The 25,227-nt window shown below is 43.0% G+C and overlaps 2 protein-coding genes across 4 annotated transcripts in view; one reads left to right on the top strand and one right to left on the bottom strand.

Annotated features, from left to right (window-relative positions):
- Positions 1-11,944, bottom strand: part of CIB2 (calcium and integrin binding family member 2) — a 43,768-nt gene extending 31,824 nt beyond the window's left edge. The window contains exons 1-2 of one of the 2 annotated variants that reach the window (XM_021406756.1): positions 11,110-11,944; positions 1,859-1,893 (exon numbers count right to left, since the gene is read on the bottom strand). In XM_021406756.1, the coding sequence (XP_021262431.1) occupies positions 1,859-1,893; positions 11,110-11,160 (86 nt within the window). In that variant the 5' untranslated portion in view covers positions 11,161-11,944. The remainder of the gene's footprint in view (positions 1-1,858; positions 1,894-11,109) is intronic. The other variant, XM_021406759.1, reaches the window with a different exon arrangement.
- On the top strand, positions 12,433-24,705 carry IDH3A (isocitrate dehydrogenase 3 (NAD(+)) alpha). Of its 2 annotated transcripts, none has more exons than XM_021406747.1 (11): positions 12,433-12,584; positions 13,806-13,868; positions 15,432-15,515; positions 16,825-16,939; positions 17,479-17,666; positions 17,934-18,067; positions 18,671-18,773; positions 18,854-18,918; positions 20,430-20,514; positions 20,972-21,124; positions 23,055-24,705. In XM_021406747.1, the coding sequence occupies exons 1-11, from the start codon at positions 12,558-12,560 to the stop codon at positions 23,136-23,138; spliced, it is 1,101 nt and encodes a 366-aa protein (XP_021262422.1). In that variant the 5' UTR covers positions 12,433-12,557; the 3' UTR covers positions 23,139-24,705. The 2 variants fall into 2 exon arrangements, with proteins under 2 accessions (XP_021262422.1, XP_021262423.1); XM_021406748.1 differs by lacking the exon at positions 12,433-12,584 and adding an exon at positions 13,107-13,354.

Below are 25,227 nucleotides of genomic sequence, written 5' to 3'. Positions count from 1 at the left end.
GTGGTGGAGTCACCGTCCCTGGAGGTGTTCAAGAAACGTTTAGATATAGCGTTGAGAGACATGGTTTAGTGGGGTTATTGGTGGTAGGTGGATGGTTGGACTGGGTGATCTTGTAGGTCTTTTCCAACCTAGCTAATTCTATGATTCTATGATTCTAAGGGTATTTCCTGTTTTTTTAAGGGCTTAAAAAGTGGCCACAGGTCTGCTTCGCATAGGTAGCCAGACTAAACCATTTCTGGTTGGTTGGTGGCTTTTTTTCCTGGCTACATAAGGTGTCTATCTGAGATCTGGTGGCTACACATGGACATCTTTTATTCAGTATCCAACTACTGAAACTAATGACACTACAGGAATATCACTGACACGCAGCTGCTGTTTTGGACAACTGTGATGACAAATTCTGCTGTTGTTAAAGGCAGAGTTCTTTAAGCAGAACTAACGTTACAGCCCTGACAGAACATACAATGCCCACTCGTGGTTATTTGAGCCGCAGGCCTTTTGTAGGGTACACAAATGCAGCGTGACACCTCTTTATAGCTAACAATTGTGTGTCATTCCTGGAGGCTTGCAGCTAAGGAAAGCTTGGTTAAAGAAGTCACCCCCACAGTACAGCTACCCCACTTGTGAAGCCTTGACTTGCTTTGAGACCAGTCTCTCTGGCAGAGCCAGGCTGCATTAAGCTCATACTTAGCCCCACTGCACATTTCTGACTAGTTCAGTCACGTTATAACATGTCATGAAAGAACATTGGACTTAATTTTAAACCATAACAATTAGAAAAGGAGACCTGGACCAAACTCAGCCCTGGCATTGCTATGTTCCTGCTGCACAGTGGTCTCAGAGCCACTGTCCACTGACCAGGAGCAAGTGCTTCTATGTGAGCAATGAGAACAAAATATGCACGAAATTAACTCAAATACCACCTATTTTTTCCCCCATCAATAATAAATCATCCCATCCAATACTACACCATCAGTTTTTGCCTTGACGGAATTACTGAATGTCTTACTGAGATTTATGTCAACAGAGCTAAGGCAGAGAACCTTTCTCACAGAGACTGCATCTATTTTTGACTCGAGAGAAGTTCCCAGTGTTTATGAAAACAAAAGCTGTTTCCCTGATACTTCTTACATCTCAGAAACGATTCAAATCTTAGAGTCCTGGAACACTGTGAGCTCCCAGGTCTAGATACAAACCACAGATGTATCCTCCCTCCTTATTAGGGCAAAAAATCCTCAGGAAAAAAAACAACACATAAGGTACTGACAGGAAAAGACCGATGTTGTATTTGCAGAGATCCTTAATCTGAATGTTAGAAGATCAAGAATCTATGGCAGGATCCAAGGCAAGAAGTCAGCACAGACAGACAGCAATGCCTTTGGTTTGACTCAGTCGATCACAACTGAGACAAAGAAACCCTACCCATTTCAAGCAGTGAGACCTGTTAGTGCTCAACTGCAATCCCAGCCTTAGCGACTTACTGAAGAGAGAGTTCTTATGGAAACAAACCACAGGACATATCTCAGTGTTTACGTTCCACCCGTTTTCCCCATGCTGGAGTCCAAACCAAAACCCATACAGACTGAAGAATGAGCCCTCACTTCTATACCTGAGCAGAAAAGCAGCAAATTCCTCTCATAAAGTCACAGCCTCTCTACTGATCCCTAGAAAAACCTATGGTATGGACATTAACCTGACATCTTTTTCCTTACATACATTTACATATGATGCACGTATCCCAAGTCCAATCCTACACTCATTCTGTTATGCAAAATAACCGGCTTCCTCATTAGTCAGAAAAAAAGATTTAGCTTTTTCCACAAGAATTATGAAGAAAAATTTAATATAGTTCACTTACCGAAGGATTTCCTTCCGAGTGAAGAATGTGCAATCCTGTTAAAAAACAACATGTATTACTGTACTGTATGAACATTGAAAATAAGTACAAAGAATCATTTCTTAATATTTTTGGAAGGAAACTCAGACCTGGCAGGAAAACATTAAAGATGCCATTTGTTTACCATCTAGTTTTGATTCAGAAAGCAATATATACTATAAAATCATTAAGATATTCTAAGGACAGGGCTATCAGGAAAAATGATATTCTGAGAGTGGAACCCCGGGAGTAAAAAGGTGCAGTTTGCTGAAATATTCCTGCAGTGTGAAATGGAAAAAAAAAAAAAAGGTGAAAGGTATTCAACAAATAGATCTAGAAAACAAAAAATAACACACAGGTTAAGAAAACTATCTTCTTATTTGGACTATTCTTATAAATACAGGTGACTATTTAATAATAAAAGCCACACACATATGTATGCATTAGTTATTCACTCCTTTCACTGCCAGTTACTTTGCACTGCAGTCACTTGCGTGAAGGCCGCACACTCCCTTGTGTAAGGCAGACAGACAGAAGGACAGCACCTGCTCTGAGCAGCAAGAAGCTATGCAGCTTTCCCTCTGGTAACACAGAGCTTGCAGTAGCTCAATAGAATGGAAAGAAAAGCTGCTTGAACGTGAAAGAAGGAAGGGCTTACAAGCATTCACAGGCATTCTGAATGGCTCTGTGGTGGCTCTGCATTCATACTCACTTAAATCACTCCTTAGGAATGTCAGTTTCGCTAGGAGAACTGACACTTCACAAGTGAACCGTGATACGAGCAGTGGAATATTTTGCACTTCGTGTATTTCTACATGTCACAAAACAAGTTATATTTCCAGGTGTTGCAAAAGCATAGTAGGCAGATATAAGCCATTAATGGAAGGAAATACTCCCTAATTTCCACTATATTGTCTACTAGATGTTTAAGGCAAATTCTGCTCTGCCTCCAAAACTAGGAACACTGGTGGCAATGAAATACGGAGTGATCAGCTTAGCTGCCTGTTCATGCCATAAATTTGGCCAACATGCAGCTCTGCGTCTTGGAGCTCCCAGCTGATGAAGGTGCTGGGGGAAGAGCACCGCAGCAAATGCCATAGTGACAAAAGCACGCAGCTGTTGATGACCACCTGCTTCTCTCACAGGCCCAGGTGATGTGGCAGGACACGCGCTTAAGAATTCAACTCTTCTCCTTTAATATAAACACTTAAAATATATACTAAAAAGCAGATAGTGACAAGATGAGAACAGCAGGCCTGATCTGCCCTACTTAAGAGTACATACAGCTGTTATACCCTCCCCTAACTCTGCTCTCGTTCTTCAGGCAATGAGAGAAAATGCATTTCATTCCAAAGGTGAGAATCTGGCTACAAATGCTTGCTGTTTCAAAGGAGGGGGAAAGCAAATGATCACAGCTAGCTGAAGCAATCGACCAGCTTGTCTCAGGTGTCCAGGTACAGCATCAGTCCTGCCTGGTATCAATTACTGAGTTTGCTCGCTCTCCCCTGTATAAAGCAGCAGGAGAAGCAGCTTTCCCCTCTGTGTGTTGCACAGCAGAATAGTGTTACAAGGCAGCAGGGGAAGGCACCTTGTGAGCTGCTAACAAAGATGTCACATTGTCCGGAGCTGCACAAAGTGAAATAGGAGCCAGCTGGGAAAGTCTTCATTAATTCCAACGTGTTCACTACTTACAATCAAACTGCTACTTAAGGATGCATCATTTACTAGCAAAAGGCAGGTACATTCTCACAAATGATTGTGATGCTCTGTGCAGCAATCATCCCCTAATTATACAGGCTTGACAAAACAGCAGACACTGTTATTTAACTAGAAAGCTGACATGGAATTGATATGCAAATAAAGATGAAAAAGACAAGTTACCCTTCACCTCCCAGAATCCTGTGAAAACAGCACTGACAAATTTATCAAAACATTACAACCTTTTTCGCTAAAGGCCCATATCTTTTTATTTTCCTTTTTTTTTTTTTTTTAAATCTGAGTCACCTCACTTTGACAATAATCAAACGCTATTGTCTGCCTCTGTTGTTTTATATCTGAGAACATTTTTACTACTGCAACCTAAAAGCATGGCTATCAAAAACCTTTATAACAGAAGTCAGCACAACCTCGTATTTGTTACAGAAAGCATCTGCCCGACCACCACTCCTGAGTGCAGCACTCCAGATATACCTACCAGTTTTACAGCACTGTGTGTCGGGGGGGAGGGGACTGAGGGGTTACCACAATCAGAGATCTCAGAGCTACTCAAAATCAGAGCACCGTGGCTGGTGACACGGCCTGTGCTTTCAACCCACAGCAAGACCATACACATTGCTTCAGAAATGCTTGGCCATCGAGGAGCGTGGCTGATCCTGAGCGGTACCTGCAAACGCAATGGCTTCAGGCTCTGAGAGGGAAGTGCAGCCAGCTCTCTTGCTTCTCTCAGCTAATTTCTGCCTTTTCCTTTATGCTGACCTCACAGCAGTGAGCAGTGTAACAGCATCAGAACTCTGAAAGAAGGAACTAGTGCGTTTGGAAACTAACTGCACAAAAAGGGATCCATTTTCAGCTTGGGTCATCTCCTTTTTGTACCTTCCAACGTAGTTTTACCTATACTAGCACCAATGTAAGGGACAAAGTTAAAACAAGTATCTATTGATGGCAGGAAGGAGGTATAGGACTGCCCTTTCTGTTGTAAGCACAGCCCCCAGCTGGATTAGAGCCACCATGGAACACAGGTCCAAGCATAATTCCATTTTGTAGTTGCTGGAACAACAGCAATTTAATTCCAATTTAATTAAAGACTTTTGGCCAGAGAAACACGGAGATGATTCATCCAATTTTCTTCTGTCTACTTCATTCATACAGAAAAATACACAATGATGGACAAGTAGTAGTAAACGAACATGTTGAATTAACTCACTCATATGGAAAGGTGAAATGGGTCCTCAGAAGCATTTGTAGTTTATGCATATGACCACATCAATCTTCCTTCAAAGGCACAATTATCACAGAACACATGGACGTAAGCAGCAACCTGCCTACCCTGCTTGAGCACTAGAGCCACGAGGAGTCCTGCTAGAAAAGCACAGGCTAACTACTTAGAGAAATGGGAACACATTTCATAATTTGTACCAGTTCTAGATTTCTGGCAAGAATTTATCCTGAAAATTTAGGCTTTTCTTTCTAATTCTATCCACTGTCCTGAAACACTACAGGAGTCCCCCTACGGCTTTCAGGTTATCCAGAACAGAGGTCTTGTCTTGAAAGGTTATCTCCTCCAGCACTTGGGAGAAAAACCTGCTCCTCTTCCAAGATCTGCTATCCCACACGGTCTGTCCTTGTGCCTTTAGTAGCTAAGTAGAAGTCTGACATAAAGGATCACTAATGGTTGTGTGGAGATACGATACTACTTCAAATCCGCAAATATCCACTTAACTTCCTTATGGCTAATGAAGACAGTGAATATCATCAAGCAAACAGAAAAATTCCTATTGATTTTAATGAGCTTATTAGCTTGTATAATGGGATTTGATTCTCGTATTTGGCATTTAGGTGACTTAACTGGTTCTTAAAATATTCTGCAGAGAAGAGGCTCAGACGGCTGGTGCGCTTGGGTTGTACAGAATCACTGACTCATAGGATGGCTTTGGCTGGAAGGAACCTCACAGCCCATCCAGTTCCAATCCCCTGCCACGAGCTGGTTGCCACTCACAGGTGAGGCAGCCCAGGGCCCCATCCAGCCTGGCCTTGGGTACCTCCAGGGAGGGTGCTGGTACTGTGACCTTCTGCCAGTCACTCCGCGTTGCTCGTAAAGCAGAATTAACCATCTCTGCTCTTAAAATTTCCTTTAAAAACCAGCACAACAACAGAAGAGTTTTGCAAAACCAGAACTGATAAGTGTTTTGTTCTTCAACCTGCTGTGTCAGGTGAATGCAAGTTTAGGACAAGCGGTAACATTGAAACACAGCGGTTCCCTAACTTTCCATTAGTCTTTTAAGACTATCACAAACTCCTAGATCAGTTCTGCTTTATATTCAGGTCTACAGGGATTTGAGGAAAAATAGGAGTAGAAATAATGGTGCTGAGAATGCTGATTAACTAACCAACTTTAATCTCATGTAATGTACACGTACAGAGCGGAGGGTGAGGTTTGCTTCCAGGATCAGAACACATTATAATTTGTTTTGTGAGATCTACTGCCAGTGTCAGAGCGCAGCATGCAGCTCATGAAGGTAAGCAGGCTGCTCAGTAAAAGACGGTTGTGAGTAAAGCACAGTTTTCAAATAAAGCTAATTTCATATAGAGGAGGGTAACATTTACTGGCAAGGAAGAGAAGAAAAACTGAAAAGCAGAATCAAAATTGGAAGACAGCAGTGCTCAAGCGTGCAAAGGTATTGCACAATGGTATTTCTTGTACCCATTAAACATATATTTCTCCTTTACAACAATACATGTATAATTAGTCAATTATGTGCATAATTTCAGGAGGGCAGGCTTATTCTGATCCTGCAACAGCTACACAGAAAGCTTTATAAGCAAATAAATGCTCCAAAACAGTCCTAGCAATAAAAAAAGTCACTTCCAGTTTGACAGCCTCAGACAAATGCCAACGGGCCACAGATAAAGCAAACCAGTGATGAACAGGCACTTGGATAATATCCTCAGGCCAAGACAGATTAATCCCTTCCAGCTATCCTACTGAGCAGCTTTTAAGAAATGAGAGCTACTGAATGCTGTATTTTCAATATTAACATTGTACAGAAATATTTCAGAGGTTTCATTGGGAAAGTCCCAAAGGATCTTTAGCACTGTGGCAAAAGGACTCAATGCATCTAAGAACACTTCCATTGAAACACCGTGAAAATATCATCTTAGTAAATAATCAAAAATCAAAAGTTAAAAGGTGCCAGATAAAATGAAGTGAATTTTCATGTAGTAGATGTATTATTATCTCTATTCTATGCAGAACTTGTGTTTTTGGATTCTAATTGCCATGCCAGTAAGACTGGTACAGAGCTGTTGCGTGAGACAGAATCTGCAACACATTTATATGTATGAATGTTCTATGTATTTTCATCACTGTGAGTATATCAAGAGTTCCTGGAAGCCAGCGAGGCTAGCACCAGCCTTTAAGCTGCAGAGCTGTGCAAGTACTTAAGGGAATCTAGATTTTAACAGTAAAAAAAATAGAAGTCAGCATCAGTATCTGCATTAGTAATGTATGAACATTTATCTTAAAAAGCGCTGGCCACAGCCAACAATATCAGTGGAGATTGCAACATTCTCTTGATTCCTTCGCATATATATACTGTTTATCTACATGCAGAAAATCCCCACAGCCCCCACTGAGTTTCAGCAGGCCAAACCTGCAGCTGTAAGAAGCAGTGTGGCACTGGAGTGAAAGCAGCTGGACATGAGAAAGTACCGCCCAAGAAACAGACTGTCAGCAAATGCAATTTTGCTCCATCCATAGATGCAGCAAGCAGTAACCTGAAACCGGAATCAGGCTGCGGGATGATTGCAAAAAGCCTGCCTTCATTACCATGCTACTGGAAGTTTGCACATTTCCAGCAATACTTGATCAAACCGAGAAGTGCTTTCTGCAGAGGACCCTGGAGGACCTGCGATGAGCGTGCCTTTTGCACTCTTGCCCCCTGAAGAGGGCATTTTCATCACAGATCCTGACTAAGCCGAGCACAGCTTTTTAGAAGCCAGAAGATATCTTTGTGACTTAGTCTCAACCTACATATGACATTTCTTGACACCTAATGCACCCTATTTCATCTGGTTTTGCATATTCCTCGTGAAGTATAGTTTAGTCCCGCTTTGACGTGAGTTTTAATAGAAAGAAAAAGTTAGGTCTGTAATAGACAAATTCTTGTGGAAAACGCAGCACGGTGATTGTTTCACATGACTACTGCTTACTGCACTGCTGCCCAGAAGGCAACCACAATAAACCATCTTGTTTTGGTGCTGTATGAAATAACATACAGGAAAAGAAATCCAGCAATTAACAAAGACAAAAATAATTGACTTAGAATAAAGAGTATTATCTGAAATAAAATATTTATGTCCTATATTCTCTAAGTTATGCCTATTAAGAAAACAATTAGAACTGCATTCATATCAAATTCAGAGCACTTCTTCAAACAACCACAGTGAAAGCAGCGAGACTGCTCGAAGAGCAGTCAGCCCGAAACCCAAGCCCAGCCTCCAGGCATTTCCCGTTCGATATAATCCTGTTACTCAGTCAGAAATGCAGTGCACTGAGGCCAATATATGGCCCTGAGATTGCTTTTTCTTATGCCCTCATTTCCTACCGCTTCAAGTATCCTCATGCAGCACCACTCAAAGTTAAATTCCCCGTTCACTACTTCTCTCATGATGGAACTTGGCACCCAGAAGTTGTCCTATGTACAATTTTTAAAAGCTTCATTTTGAAGAGTTATTTGATTGCAGTGAAGTAGGTCTTTCTTGCTAACACTTACCTTCTCTATATCCAGATCCTAGGGAGATTTTGCATTTTATGTTAAAAACAAAACCACCCAAACAGCCAAGTACTCTAAGGGCACAGGAAGCAGAAGACCCTGAGAGAAACCATTGCCTTACACGGCTAACTTGGTAACAAGGTGAATCTCTAAGAGAAAACCAATGCTTGCAAAAGCCTGACTCCTTAGATTTCCCATACATTTCACTAAGCTGATGCAAATTTAAAGAGCTGTCAACTAGAACACTAGTTTAATAAGTTTCCAGATGATATGGCAAGGTGTTAGATCTGCAGCATGCCAGTCTTTCTTCAGTTAATTGGCTTCTACCTACTCTGAGAATTAAAAAAAAAACAAAAACCAAAAAACAAACAAAAAAAACAATAAAAGAATGATAAGAAGTTTAATGTTACCAAGTCATACCAAAAGCACCTCTCACAAACTGCTTCAGCTGGCCCTCCCACCAGCAGCCTTAACTGGAAACTAATTAAAGCAGCCATCTATTTGAAAACACTGAGGTCACCTTCTGGGATTTGCAATTATTTCATTCACACATTGTGTTACAAGCTGATCCTTCAATATGGTCACTGTTACACTAAAAAATTTATAAATGGGCATTTTTTAAAATCTTAAATCAAATGAGGTTCTTTTATTTCATCAGTAATGTACTGCCAGTCTGAAATCAGTGTATGCTAGCTCCTCACACAGGTGATGTTGCTGCAGCCTGACATTTACTCCTGACACATAAAGCTGCTTACATGTGAGTTTACTGGACGTTAAACAAATGAACTTCTCATTTTCCATCTTCCTTTTACCATTCAGCAGCAGTTCCTACAAAACAAGCTCTTAAAACATAACCTGTAAGGAAAAAAAGACCTCTCTACTAAAGTAACATTCAGGTGCTATAAAGCCAGAATAACTCATTTTTAAAAGACAGTAATGGTGAAAGTTCGGTAATTTATCTGTATACACTTGGCCGTGCACTGGGGTACCAACGTGCACAACGGATTGTTGCAAAGTGTGTTTTACTCCTGCTAGTGAGCGACAAGTCCTCCTGTAACAGAGAAACCCACAGGCTGGTTCCATCCACCCAGCCTAGCCACTGCGAGGCTCTGAGATCAATTACCCAGCATTAGGAAAGGCAGGGGCTGCACAAGCCATTAGAGGAAGGCAATTTCTGGATGAAGAGTAATGAATTAGGGATGACATTTCGGCTCTTGCATTTGCCAGTTTATGTCAAGAAGATAACATTAATTACATTTGGATTTTGTTTTGTTTCACTGCAGTTGGGCTCTGTTCTGTGTTCACTTTTACAGATAGAAGGAAGACAGACATTAGTGTTTCACAGATCTGCGGTTTCCCTTTTGCCTATCTAGCAGGGAATGTAAAAAACAGCCTTTGGGGATTTCTGACAGCCAAGCCTAAGACCACTACCTTGGACTAACATCTTACAGTGTCAGGCTGCTGGTGAGGGTGAGATATGTGACACAGTGCAAATTAAAGAAGCTCCATTTTCACGTTTCAGACAATGATAGCAAGAACAAGAACATGTATGAGTCCCCTGTTACCAAAAGGACTAGGAATTTAATAAGAACTTAATAAGATATTAAATAAGAATTTAATATATGCTTATTGTCACCACTGGATAACATTTTATAGCATGCTTAGCACATACTCCCAGACTGACCCCGTGTGAACACATTTCTACAGCTGTGAAAAGCCCATGTAGCACTAACTGCAAAAAAAATTAGTATTTAAAATCACAGTTTCTAATTCAGAGAGAGAAGACAAAAGAATTCATGAATGTAAACATAAAGTTATTTACTTCTGTGTGCTCTGAATCTGTCCCTTGATTATCAGGAGAAATTAAACACTGACTTCCCGAACTGATAATTCTGTCTGTATTTATCACTTTGCATGAAAGAGCAGAGCGATGCAACCAGCCCTGTCTGCACCTTGTAGCAGGCATTCACCAGCCTCCTTCTTCAGCATACTTCTGTTTCATCTATTGCCTGACTTGTATTTTCAGAAACTTGTTCTAGGTGTCCACCGTGCAGACAGCATCTCTCAAAGCACTTCAGTGAGATTTGGAGTATGCTAAAACATGAATAAGACTGGAAATTATTAATCATCTGGAGTATGAGAAATTCATTTGAGGTGACTGACACAAATAAAGTACCACAGATAAACTATCCCTGGATGTAAAGCAAGTAAGCCTTCTGCTGGGGTAAGAAGAAGCAGCTACCACTCAGGAGTGGATGAAAGTGTAAGGATACCTATTTTGGATTTACAGTAAGCGTATTTCTCTGATTTATTGTCAGAAGTGAAATTAATCATAGAATTAGACACATCTTATTTTTTTTGCCCCTATTGCCAGGGAAGTTAGCACAGGTTTAAAAAAAAAAAAAAAAGGTTATAGATACACTTTCCTTTCTTTACAAAAAGCTCGGTAAAATGATTACGGCAGAAAAATCCCCCTCCCAAGCTGGTCACCAATGTGACGCTGCTTCCTGAGGGATCTGACTCCTCTCTTTCTTTCTACAGAGAAGGGAACGAGACTGACTGTAGTGAATTAATCACCCTTATAATACAAGTGTTGGGGAGGAATCGCAGAATACAGACGTGCAGGCTAGCAAGGAAGGTTATGTTTTTATTTTAAAAACACTCCCAAAGCAAACAGAAAACAACCCACAAGCATGCTGAGGTCACTCCCTCCTTCCCTTTCGGCAAACTGAGGTGTCTTACCTGGTAGGCATCCAGCTGCTCATCAGTAAATATTGTCTGCTTATTACCCATCTTAGAAGAGTTCTTCCTTTATACAGATGCATCCCATTCGAAGTAGCCGGGCTCCTCCGTGCCGCGGGCATTTAGAGCACGTATACTGCGTGAACGTGCCGAAAAAATCCCAAAGCCCGCATTGAACTGCTTTTACCTGTACCTGCCCGACGAGGAAGGAAGCGGTACCAGGAAATCTTTGACCTGAGCGCACCTAGGAGGCAAGCGCTGCGCTCACAGCCAGGAGCCACGCGAAGACAGCGATGCCATCCTCCCCGTTCCTCAGGCGCTTCTCCAGGAGACGCGCAGAGCTCCAGCGGCTTAAACCCGCGCAGGCTGCGCTTGGAGAAGCGAGCTCCCAGCCGCCGCCTGGCGGCCCCTGCAGCGCTCAGCACCGCCGCGCACACGCGCAGAGCGAGTGAGGAAAAAGGGAACAGAAGAGCGCCCAGGAGATGCGCGCAGCGTCACTGCGGGCTGAGTCCAGCTTTCCAGCTCGCTCTTCTTCACCTGCTCCGTTTACATTTAGCACTGGTGGTTTCAATCTGACAGCTGAGCCTTAAGCAATATTTACTCCGGGCATAAATAACTGCAACGGGTCGATACTGTTCTGTGTACACAGCCAGGCTCTAACCTTAACGTTATCGGGGCCGCCTTCACCGCTTCACACTCAATCGCCCGCCAGGCAGACCGCCGCGGGCTGAGCTTCCACAGCGCCGAGCGCCGCGCCCCTCACTACCTCAGCGAGTAACGGGCTCGGCGCGAAACGCGCGCGCCCACAGCACGAAGCGCGGCGCACGCGCGCATGAGTGGCTCGGCTCGGCTCGCCCCGCGGAGAAAAACGGCGCATGCGCAGCGGCGGGATGAGACCGAGCCTCTGCATCCCGCGGTTCCTACCGCGTCGCCCCAGTGCTGAGCGGGGCACGCGCCCGCGGCGGGTGGGCGCGCTGAGGTGGCGCAAACAGCGAACCTGCCCTCCCCCGCCCCGGGGAGCCGTGCACGCCCCTGCCGCGTCCCGAACCGCGCCGCCTCAGGCGCTGGGAGCGCCAAGCGCGCCCGCACGGGGCAGCTCCTCCGGGCCGAGGCACGCGCTGCGCCGTCTCAGGCGGCCCGCGTTCTGGAACCGGGCGCACGCCGCCGGGCTGTCACTGTCAGGGCTCGCGGCGGCTGTCACACGGACACCTGCGGCGCGCGGAGGGCTCTCCGCCGGGACCGGCGCGCTGACAACCCCGGCAGCGCGACACGGCCGCGCCGCAGCCCCGCAGCACGGCGCGGGGCGGGGCCGGGCCGTCAGCGCCGCGCGAGGTGGGGCAGCGGCCGCCTCCCGGGGGCGGGGCGGTAGCGCGCGGCCGCTCTCGCCGCCGGTTCCGGTCCGTCGGTCGCTGCGGACGTTGCGGGGTCGGAGGAGCGCCGGGCGCGCCATGGCCGCAGCCGCGTGGATGCCCGCGGTAGGAACCGCGCGGCGCCGTTCCCCGCGGGGGCTGGGGGCCGGCGGCCGGCGCGTGACCTTGGCGCCGCGGTGCCGCGTGCGGGGCCCGAGGCCGCCTCGCAGCGGGGCACGGCGTTGGCCCTCCCGGCGTGGCGGCGGCTCTCGCCGCGGCGGTCGCCGTCGTTGCGGAGCTTCCGCGGGGAAAGCCCGACGCCCGGGGCTCGTCGGTGCGCCTCCGGGCCTGCCTCGGGGCCTTCGCGACGCGCCGATCCCGAGCGGCTCGGGAGGCCGCGGCCACCGGGGGGGCTGCCGCGGCGGCGCTCGGCCCGCGGTCACGGCTCGCGGTCACGGCTCGCGGTCGCGGCCCGCGTCTCCCGCTGCGGCGCTGCCCCGGGCCGGGGCTCCCAGCGGCGCGCGTCCGCGCCCCTCGCGATGACCTTGCGCGGGCCGGGGTGCCTTGTGCGCGCGGTTCTTCGCACGCTGCGTTCCTCAGAGCGGACACAGCGAGCTGTGATTCCTGCCCGTGTCCGTTAGTGCGCACGGCTCTGCTTAGCGTGCGCGTTGCCGAAGGGCAGAGATCTCAGCCGCGGTGCCGAGGGCGAGCTGCCCCGCTGCCCGCGCCGGAGCGGTGGGACGGCCCGAGCCCGGGAGAGGTCGTTGTGTGCCGCTGCTGTGCAGGCCGGGTTTGTCATCGCCGTGGTGAATTCTGCCTTTCGTGCACCCTTGAGTTTTTAAAACCTGCCGAGTGCACAGAAGGCTGCGGCCCCAAACGTAAGGACATAAATAACGGTAAGGACAAAGTGCCCCCCAGTTCCAACGGGAGAAGTTGCACTGGTAGGAAGCACCTTTGCAAACGTGTCCTGAAAGGTGCGGACGTGCTGCCCGGGCAGCTGTTAGGGAACAAACATCTCACTTTGGTTTTCAGGAATCTTCAGCCTGGTGTGCTGTCCCCTCAGCCCGAATCACTGCTGGGGCTGCTGTGCTGCCCACCCAGGCCTGGCCAGAGAGCGGCTGTCCTCAGCTCACCTTGTGCTAAGAATACCCGGGAGCTATCAGACACAGCAGCTCCCCAGCACTTTGGCAAAGCCTCAGTGACTCTGTTTCGTTTTCATGTGTCTACTGGTTTGAGGCAGGAAACTTAAAGCCGTACCGTTTTGAAAGGGCGATTGCTGCAGCGTTTGACTGTTTGAAGTTCCATTGGTGTAGTAAGATGGCATCTTTTTGTTTTATGTTCCTGCAGGTTTCTCGACTGCTAGGTGCTTTCAAAAACCAAAAACAGGTGACCAGAAGTTTTAGTAGTGCTGTGAGTATGATAGTAACACTTTTTTTTCTTTTAAGAAGTTTCTCAAGAAAAAAATAAGGCCTGAATAAGTGAACGTACCTGCTTTTAATGCCATGCTGGATTTACGTTGGTTAATGACTTTGCTAATAAAAGAGTTTTAGAAGAAACCAGACATGGCATGATAACTTGTCACAAAACATGGATGTAAGCCTGTCTTCTGAAACTTCTGCCCATTCTGAAATGGCCAAATATGGACAAATTAGATTGTTGAGAAGCTTCTCATCCCCTTTATTTTGCAGACATTCTGCTAAGCAATAGATTTACTTTAAATCCTGCTGCTTTTAGAGTACCTCGCAGCTACAGTTCTGCCTTTTCACGGCCCTCTTTAATGTCTTTGAAACACTGGTGTAGGTGCTTTAGCACCGTGTGTGCCTGAGGTCCCTGCATGCCTTCCTTCCGTGAAGATGGCCTTGAAAACTGCTCTGGCAGAAGCAGGGCTCAGCACCGCTGCGTGCGCCCTTAGGCAGGACTTAAGGAGGAGTTGTGGCTTTTAATTCTAAGTTATGTAAAACTACTAGTGGAGAGAAACTGAAGTGTAGGCTGTGTCTTACACAGCGCAAAAAGATGTAGAATTTGAGGCTCCTCCTGAGCTGCTTATACCACACTTTACTGCAGCAGGTGAAACCTCCTCTGCTGCAGGTGTAGCCCTGCTGTGCTGTGGAGCAGGAACCAACCCTGCTTTCCATCGGTTACCTGCTTGCTTAGTAGCTGTCATCTCTTATGTGAAGCTCTACTTCTTTAGCTTTGCACAGTAAAATTCTTTGGCTCTAATTAGTGGAAACAAAACGGTTAAGATACTCTGAAATTCTGAGCGCTCCCTTTGGAGAAGGCCAGGGACGTATCTCGTCACTTGATTATAATTGGGGTTTGGCAAGTAATGCTGTATGTCTTTTTTTGTAGAACGGGCAGCTTCCCTCCCCTGCTGTCCAGTGACTCCAGGCTGTGCAATTTAGTTCATGTGAGGATGATAAAAGAAACAAGACTGAGAATGTTACGGCAAGAAAATAATTTGACATTGTGAAAACTTGGCCTGAGATTTTTTGAGAACCTTTTGAGAAGCTGAGATAGGCTTCGGGTTTTTTTGTTTGTTTTTTTAAGCTTTTCATAAATTAACTATTTTCTAGTGTGGGTCAGTATTCTGCAGCATGCAGATAAGAGGGGAGATGTATGGGAACAGAGCCATATGTGGGTAGCATTGTCTCCTCTCCATTTTTCATGAAGAAAGCATTTTGAGATCACTTATTTCAAGGAGCAGTGAGCAGGAACCTGCTTTTCGGGTTAAACACGTGCTTTGAAACAAAAACAGCAGGCAGATTTTTAAACAGTTCTCTCAAAATGTTTGCACTGCCCTTTGAAAGCAAGCTAGTCACTCTCGCTTCTGTCCACTGCTGCTCATCTTCATAGTGATCTTTGGTAGCTCAAACATTCTTTTCTAGTAGTTACTTGGTTTCTGCAACACGTGAGAATGTTTCCTACGTGGAACACCGCATTCATTCCTTGTTCTACTGATGCTTCTTTCCCTAGGTACAAACGGTGACTTTAATCCCAGGAGATGGCATAGGACCTGAGATTTCTGCTGCTGTCATGAAGATCTTTGATGCTGCCAAAGTAAGTCGTATTTGTCTTGCTGTGAGCATTGTAGCTTTAACTACAGCAACAAATGTTAACAAATTGTGTTTTCTCTCCAACTTCCAAAAGATTGAGTCATGTTTAAGCTGCTGAAATTTCTTGGCAATACAAAGAGTCTGAAGTTTCAGATATTGAAAGATAGGGTTGCAGTGTTGAGGCAGTGTCTGAAGCTGTTAGCTGGCAGAGGAGTAATGAGCTGAGAGCAGATGTTGTGTTTAACTGCTGGAAATGTCAGCTCGGTGTATCGTGTGAAGCCATCTTGTTGACATAGCTATCCTGAGCAACCAACAGAAAGATGTTCTTTCATCCGCTCTGACTTCTCAGTGCAGATCAAAGCACCTGTGAAGGGGACTGCCTTATTGTTAGAAACCTAACTGCAGTTATTCTCTTGCACCACATTCATTGCTGCGATGTGAAAACTGCATGTCCAAAGAGGACTGTTTTTCAGCATATCCGAAGAAGTTCACAAGGATGTGTACAGTTTGCTTGGAAGAAAATATAGCTCTTCAGGAAGAAATATTGTCAAATTGTTCCCCTCTGTAACAGTATCAAAGCATATACACTTTCTCTTACAGCTGTCCAACTTAGATTTGTAAAAGGTGCAGTTCTCTTTGATTACGTAGGAAGCCTTCTAATAGCTTTCGCTGTCTCTGGGGACGCGGGCAGGAGGTGCAACAACATAAAACTTTTGCATCTGAGTGCACATTTGCAGTACTTCCTCTGATTTGTTCGTTCTACAGGGCATTTTGCTGGTACGTTATGCTTGGACTGGTTCCATTTGCTTATGACCAACCTTAAATCTTTTCTGCTGTGGCCTTTCCTGATGGACGGGTGGCAGTGAGTGCAAATCCAGAAAGCACTGCAGATTTTCATTCAGATAACAGACGGATCTGCTGTGCACTGTCTTCCATGCAGTTTGGATGATCAGTTCTCAATGAGTTCAGTTTTTAAATGTCTTGTGTCTCTTGTTACAAGGAATGTGACAGCTGTAGCAGGTGGAAGAAAGTAGCGTGTAAACACAATTCTAATGCTGTATGTCATGGCTAGGGAGGTGTCTTGTGGTGTTTAACTTTGTGCTGGTATAGTGTTGCTCATACCATTTCGTTTTCAATTACTTACATTTTAAATGTCATCTTTATGTTCAAGTTTAAGCATCTCGTACTTACTGTCACTCACCGGATAAAAGATGATTAGGAAGGCTCAGAACGAATCCCTTTTTGTGAAAGGGGAGTTAAAACTGGGAGCACAAGTCATGAGACTGAAGTTAACGAAGAGCAAATGTGTTTAGGTCCCTATTCAGTGGGAAGAAAGGAATGTTACAGCTATCCAAGGACCAGGAGGAAAGTGGATGATACCTCCAGATGCCAAAGAATCCATGGATAAAAACAAAATGGGATTAAAAGGTACTTTGGGGGCTAATACAAAGAGAGTAAATACTGGTTTTTTACGGTGACTTTGGTTTGAATCCAAAGTCTTTTATCAGTATCACGCAAAAAAAATAGCTAATTATGGGGGACAGCCTATTAAGTAATCTTCTGTAATCTTAAAACAGTCCTTTGTATCAGAGCTGTAACTGTCACTGATGTTTAGGAAACATGTTACTAACTATCAGCTTTGGACTTGATACAGTATGCATTTCCAAGGCAGCTGATACACAACAGTGTGTGACAGTTCCTTTCCCAGCAAATAGTATCTTTATATGTTGTTTTCACTGAAAATTTTGTTTAAAAACTCCTGTTCTATGTAAAATGAAAGTCACAATTTGGCCTTAGGACAGCTGATGAGTATCACTGCGTAGTGCTCCTGGGGGCACAGAGAATTCCTGTGGCATTTACGACTGGGGCTACGTAAGAATCTGGAGTTCCTCTCTCTCAGCGCCACCTGGTGCTCCAGCTCTGATATTCATCAAGTGGTTTTTATCACCTCTTTCTTTTTTCTTCAGGGCCTTTAAAAACCCCAATTGCTGCAGGGCACCCATCGATGAATCTCCTCCTGCGTAAAACCTTTGACCTCTATGCAAACGTACGTCCCTGCGTCTCCATTGAAGGATACAAAACCCCTTACACAGATGTAAATATTGTCACAATACGAGAGAACACAGAAGGTGAATACAGCGGAATTGAGCACGTGGTAAGTTGCTGGAAGTGCGTTTCTGGCGGAGTTTCTGGGTTTTGTTAACAACTTTGCTCATCTCAGCTGCTTGGTATTAAGAGGCTGAGCAGTGGGATTTATTATTTATTAAGTTCGTTACCCATAAAAGAAGGTCTGATATTGTAGTACGTGTTGAGGCGACTGCCTTGCTCAGAATTCTATGACTTTGTTGTTCACAGCATTCATGCTATTGATTTGAACAAGTAAGCTTCCACTTCTACTAGTAATGCTGCTGTTGTCTTTCAGATTGTTGAAGGCGTTGTGCAAAGCATCAAGCTAATCACAGAGGAAGCTAGCAAGCGCATTGCAGAATTTGCTTTTGAGTATGCTAGAAATAATCAGAGAAGCCATGTTACTGCTGTGCACAAGGCAAATATTATGTATGTTGACATTTCTTTTAAAGAACAAGTAGTAATATACTTTTAATTACAAATCGCTTTTAAAGCTTCTTCAGATGTCTAATGTGTGAATGCTAATGGGAGTAACATGGACAACGCTGACCTTGTCTCGAGAGGGCTGGAGTCATTGTGTGCTAATGTTTGTTACTAACCCTGTGGTAGTGCTGTGACTTTCTTCCAAAAACCCTTACTTTAAAAATAATCTTAACTTAGGAACAATAGCTGATGTCTTTCACAGCTGCCTAAGTACTTCACTGGCAACTAATCCACACTGCATGTGACATAGTTCATGTCATCACCTGTTTAAACTCAGTAAATTTACCTCTTCAGTGAATGAATGAGTCAGCTTGGAGCAGTAGTTTAACCATCACACATTAATTCCCAAAACATCTGAGGGGCGAATTTAAAAGGCATAACTTCTCTGACTGTAATATATTAAAATATTTACATAAAGGATTAACAGTTGGTAATTAGGTTTCTGCAGTCTACAATTTTTTTTGCTATTTAATCCCGTTGCACACAGTTTTCTTTATCTGAATATTGCTTGCTTTACAATAACTGCAGCATTCTTTTACATAATTGCAGGAGAATGTCTGATGGGCTTTTCTTGAGAAAATGCAGGGAAGCAGCAGAAAACTGTAAAGATATTAAATTTAATGAAATGTATCTGGATACTGTGTGTCTGAACGTAAGTATCTATTTGTTTTAATCGTGGTTATTTTTTTCAGTTTACGGTCTTAGCCTTAATGAAAATATACTTCTTTCTAGATGGTTCAGGATCCTTCACAATTCGATGTGCTTGTTATGCCTAACTTGTACGGTGACATCCTCAGGTACGGAGATCTCAATTTTAACTAGCCCAGCACGTATAACACTGTTACGTTTCCAGACAGTTATTCAGGTTACATGCTAGCCAGATGAATGATCACTTTCTCCATCCAGAGTTTAAAACTTCACAAATCAGACTCTCAGAATGAGAAGAAACAATGGTATTATCACACTACAGTTATTCATATATTGTTGGGAGGGAAATTATGATGAGAATGTTCCTCTTAGTAAAAGGGAGTTTTTGCTGGTGGAGGCTATGAGTGTTATTCCAATAGGGTTGGGTGCAGGAAATTATTCCAGGAGTGTGAGGAAATTAATGGCTCAGATGGTAATAGAGTGCTTGGATCAATAATGGGAGAAAAAACTTGGCGCTCATCAGCACTGAAACAGATTGGGTAAGATGACCGTGGGACCACCACATTTAAAGTGAACTAGCCATATAGTTAAATGGTTCTGAAGATTGACATGTATAGCCTGTCAATGTCCTACCAGTTTTTGGTTTTTGTATTATATTTTCTTCACCTTGGGATTAAATTTCCTATTTGGAAAAAAATGCGCTACAGCCAGTTTGATGTCCTAAAGGCAGAGTCCTTCAGCAGGCTTTCATTCTTCAAGGAAGCTCCAATAAAGTTGAGTCTTCTTTTGAAGAAGGGCACTCTTGTCATTGGGAACCTCACTCACTGTGTTTTGCTCAAGTGTGAACATAATGCCAGAGAGGTTTCTTGGCCTCAGTAGATGCAGAAGGAATTTCTATTCTGAAGCATTAAATATCCAAAGTGAAAGGTTTAAACTATCCATTTTCTTTCCCAAACAATTACAACTACAGCTGATCAATTAAATTTGAGAGATTGTTGTGCAAACTCCTCCTTTCTCCTTTTTAGTCCTGTTAGCTAACTTGCAGACAATAAAATGGTAGGCTAAGAAATGTAGGAGATCTGAGAGCTCATCGGTTTTTTCAGCTTTGAGAGGACAGTATGAAAATTGTTGGCACAGTTCGTTGGTCTTTCCCCGTGTTAATTTTTGAGGAAACAAATGCAAATTCCTGATGTCTGATCATCTACTGACGTCAGAATTATGATTTACAGGCTGTTCACTGAAGAGGGGGGTAAAGCCAGTGTTGTGCCACTTTGAATGTCACATACAATAATCTTTACCAGGAATTCTTTCACCTGAGTATGTACAGGGTATGCTATGTCAGAATTTTGGCTGCTTCTTGAGACTTCTAGAAGTATTCCGTGCTTTGAGTACCTTCTCTTGTGCCTATGCCCTAATTACGGTATTCTGTTTGGAATCTCCTTTTCATTTCTCTGTATTAAAATGTCTCCTGCTAGTAGTTCTGAACATTCTCAAATGTTCCAGCAGAGTGTAAGTGGCTAACAGCATCTCTTCTTTCCCAGTATTATTCTTGTTGGTAGATAGAGTAAGTTACTGTTGCAGTAAAATGAGAAACAAAGATGATTTCATACATTGCTGAGAGGCAACTACGTGGAAAATCATATGGATTTTTTTTTTCCAGCGACTTGTGTGCTGGATTGATTGGTGGCCTCGGAGTAACACCAAGTGGGAATATTGGTGCTAACGGAGTTGCAATTTTTGAATCGGTAAGTCTTCTTAATCAAGGGCTAGCAGTAATAACCACGTCGTCTCAACTCGAGAATCTAAAAACCTTTTCATCATGCACAATGTAGCTATTAAAAAATAAGTTCTCTGTAAAGCTATGTTTTACTGCAAAGGTTTTGAAATTTTACTCGAAGAAAAAGCATGTGTTACACATAAGTTTCTTCACGTGCTTTTATTGGCGCTTTTTCACCCTCTTTCTTAAACATTTTATGAAGTAGAATTTAAGAGGTGCAATTGAGAGGTATTAGCTGAACTAGTTCCCCTTTTCTAACACCTTTGGACTGAATTGTTCTACTTTTTCCTGTCTCCTTTCCACTAAATCTATCACGGTGAAGTAAGTTCTATTTCGGCATGCTTGTGTGTGAGGATTATGTTTCAAATGTGCTCTGCTAATGAACATATTAACTTTGTAACAGACAGGTTCACTTTTCTTTCTAGGTTCACGGAACGGCACCAGATATTGCAGGAAAAGACTTGGCAAATCCAACTGCTCTTCTCCTGAGCGCTGTAATGATGCTGCGCCATATGGGACTACACAAGCATGCCACAAAAATCGAGACAGCTTGCTTTGATACAATTAAAGACGGAAAGGTAATCTAAGAGCATGCAAATACGTAACACTGATTCAAATCAGACCCTATTGTAACAAAAATTAACTTAGAACATTAATGCTAAAAGAAAAGATGCCCTGCTTTGCTGGCCTGAATCACGTGAGCAGTACTGCTGTTGCTCTCCGACTGTCGTTATATTACCTCTGGTGGTATTAAGTTTGCCCTCTTCAGCAATAGGGATGCTCTGCAGCTCTCCTCATGTCTCAATTTCCACAGCTCTAAAAGCTAGAACTGCATCTCTGTTTTCCATGAAAGGGATTAGAGAGCCAAGTAAATACTGGTATTTCCCCTGTGAAGTTTATAGTGCGTTTGCATTTAAATCTAGACCTTAGAGTGAAGGACAATCATTTGCCTTATACAGGCTTAATCACTCACCTCAGTCCTGACTCTTACTACCTCTGTTCCTGTTTTTCAGGTCACTTCTTTTATTCTTTCCTCCTATTTACATTGGTTCCTTTTTTATTACAAAATTAGTTATGGGCAAAATGATATCCAGTGTTTACTTTTTCCCTTAACGTTGTGTGCAGTTTCCCTTAGGGAGTACCTGCCTGCAGATTCAAGGCTCAGATAGGATTGGCAGGAAGGAGTTGTGTTCTGAAACCTGACCTGAATTTCTGCTTACAATGCTGTTGGTTCACTCGCCTACTCTGACTTCCACCTTTCCAAAATATAATTTTCCCAAAATATATTGGGAAAGATTCCTATGATTGCCCTTAAGAAAGATTAGCATTTAGCTGCTGTGATTATCTGGGGCACAGGCATATGAAGCTGCTTTGTAATTAAAAGGAACAAGCATGCTTAAACAAAAAGCTGTCATTATTTCCTAAGAGGTATGCTTACAGCTATCTTGCTGTGTGTAGGAGCCAGTTTAAAAATCAAACAAACAAACCACTAAACTTACAAGTGAATAAAGAGATGCTCCTGTAAAGTTCCCATTTACTGCTCTGGAAATGAAATCCTCCATCTGCAGGTTAGTAATTTTACGGAAGATAACAGTGCAAGTTGTGTGACATGGCTACTCGTTTACTAGTTGCTTACCATGTTATGATTACATGCTCACAATGGAGAGAATCTTTTTAAATTGAAAAAAGGATAATGCACTTAAAAATGACAAGATCCTAAAATTGTAACCTTTATTGCCTTTCATGCTTGCCCTTCCTTCCCTGCCCCAGGCCATTTAATTAAGATCTGCATGGATATGATGTAAGGGGAGAACTAATGATTTTTAAATTACCTCTTAAGACTGCTTTAATCTGCCTAGGTTGGGCAAACAACGTTGACCATTTCCATTTATTTTCATTTTACTGTCCTTGTGCTGCCAGAGAGGAGTTATACTTGATGAAGAAAGTTTAACTACCATTTTTTTCCACCCCTTAACTCAACTAAGCAAACTTGGACAACCATTAGCATGCAGCATTTCAGGAGCTGTGTGTGTGCTTTTCCTGTGTGGGTTTACTTTGAAAAATAAATACCTCAAAGCATTACTGAATGACACTCTCTTAATTAGCTGGGCTTTGTACTGAGCCATCATGTATGAATTTTACTTCCAAAGGACAAACTTCTTAGGGAAAACTTAAACCCATAATGCTTAAAGTACCCTATGATGTGGCCAGGGGACTTTGGAAAGCTTTGTTCACATTCACTTTCTGTGGGTATTTAAAAGAGTTAAAATCTCACTGAGATATGAATGCTCAGATAACAATGCTCAATGTTCCTATTCATTTTTCCCTACCTGCTTCAGTTTGCATCGTTGGTGGTGAAGGTGACGCAGAACACAGAGAAACTCAGACTCGATGCATTCCTTCTCATCCAAATCCAATACCTATACAAAACATACAGATGATAGGACTGTGCAGAGGCATAACTGGCCCCATTAAACATTTCAGTGATATCATTTTTTCTTCCTTCAGGCCTTGACAAAAGACTTGGGAGGTAATGCCAAGTGTTCAGAGTTCACAGAAGAGATCTGCAGCAGAGTACGGGACGCAGACTAAACTTCTCATGTGATTCGTACTAACTCTGAAAAGATGCATCACAAACACACAGTATGTAACCTGGTATCCGTATGCGTATACTTTGCTCATCTCTTAAGAGAGCAAACTTTATAGGGAAGCCTCTCCATTAATAAATTTAGTCCCCCTGGCTACAGATGATGCTTGTGCCTGCTTTCAGTGGACTTTTAAGTGCTCTGTCTTATTTATTTGTTTCTACCTGGTAAGCATTTTTATGTAAGAGAAGTATTTTTTGTCACTGTAACTGTATACCATTTGCTGTTTCAACTAGATGGTTTCTATTTTTCACCAAGAAAAATTATGTGAATATAACATAACCAGAACTAGTGAATTGCTACAGCACCTTAATGCTTAGAGCCTATGTTATTGGTCTTACTGAAATTTAAAGGACAGGCTTTTGGCCTAACAAGAGCACAAGATAAACATTATGAAAAGAAACGGGTATAAACTAATTTTAAATAGCAATTTTGTGTTAAAAGCAATGAAAGAACACTTTTAGGTGCTCTGCTGATTGATGAAATACAGCTTTGTCTTCGAAGGGCATGAAAAAAAGAAATGCAAAATCTTAGAGATTTCATCTGTTAATGTATACAAAAAAAAAGACATCAAACCAGCTAGATGTGAGAATTGATGTTAACAAATTTTTTTTTCAAATCCGTATCAAAAGAGTTCTTACAAGTTTTCCTTTCTGAAATGCAGCTTAATTTACAACAGAATTCTAATGAGGGTAAAATAGAAAAACTCATTCCTGCTCTATATTGTGAAGGGAAGTTATTAACTTCACCAGTTTATACAAAGTATTTTGTGGCTTCTGCTGGATTGCTTTTTGGTATACTCTGTTTTCACGCTGCCTGTTCAGTGTTGTGGCACTGCCCTGACTAGTGATTTTACTCTACAAACTCTGAATGTGAAGGACTAGTCCTAAAGGAATGAAGACAGATTGAAGGTCTGGCTCTGGTGCCTATGTTCCAGAAATACATTTCATCCCTGTTCGAGGGATCTGAGGCTTCTTTCTTTTCCTGCTTCCTAAGCCTAATAAGCACCAAAGCACCTCTTTTTCCCTCCCTTCTTTGTCACATACAAGTAATCATGAGCCATTCTGACCTGGATTTCTTAAGGGTATGCTTCTGTTAGTATATCCTTCAAGAAAATGCACATTTTTAAAACTCGCAGCTAACACAGGTTTATACCTACTGCCAGAGCCAGATGTCTTAAAGCTTAATTGTATTTACAGGTATTATGCCTCTTAGTTACTTTCTACTGAGGCTGTTCAGGCTGGTTATTTCAGAAACAAAACTATTTTGAATGATGTCTTCTAGCAGACCTCTATGAAACAAGCAACCCAGCTTTTTTTTTACAGCCTACCAACGTGTTGGAGGAGGGACAGTAAGCTTTATTTCTTGTGCTCTCTGCTTTTGGTGAATAGGGTATAATTTCCTTCTGTGTTTTACAAGCTGCTGCTTCCTTGTTTCCTGTAGATTAATCTTAAGATCTTCCGCAGTACCATTACGCACAAAATGGGGAAAAAAATAAACTTTTTGAAGTCCTACTGCTTGTTGTCTTGATAACCATAAGCTCCTATTTTGTCTGATGCATTAAGCTGATTGTTGATACTTGCAACAAACTTCTAAGGTTATAGGATGACTTAACTACCAGCATCCCTTTTAGCCCTTCACATAACGTGATTTATATTGTCTAAGGGAAAGAAGAAATACAGCTCCCATTTGTCAGCATTAGTACAACATCAGTATTGAAACATGCAAGTAGAGTTGCAATACTTTTGCTTAAAAACATACTGTAAAAACACTTAAGAAATTTCTGTTCTAAATGGTGCTTTAAGGTGAGAGCCCCTCTATTACATACTTTGTATCTTTCCATTTTCAGGAACTGTTTTCTCAACTTTGAGTGTTTGGTTTTAGGAGAAATAATAATGCTTACTTCAACATGGATTTAAGAAATGATGACCTGCTGCTTTCAGAGAAGTCTCTGAAGTCTAGCTGGTATAGAAGTGGAAGAGGGGTTATCCCTGGGCTCCAAAACGTTGGGCTAGTGAACAGAAATACTCTTTTCC

The sequence above is a fragment of the Numida meleagris genome, chromosome 9, assembly GCF_002078875.1.
Source record: "Numida meleagris isolate 19003 breed g44 Domestic line chromosome 9, NumMel1.0, whole genome shotgun sequence".
Classification (NCBI taxonomy): domain Eukaryota; kingdom Metazoa; phylum Chordata; class Aves; order Galliformes; family Numididae; genus Numida; species Numida meleagris.
This window is presented reverse-complemented; position numbering and strand designations above follow the sequence as displayed.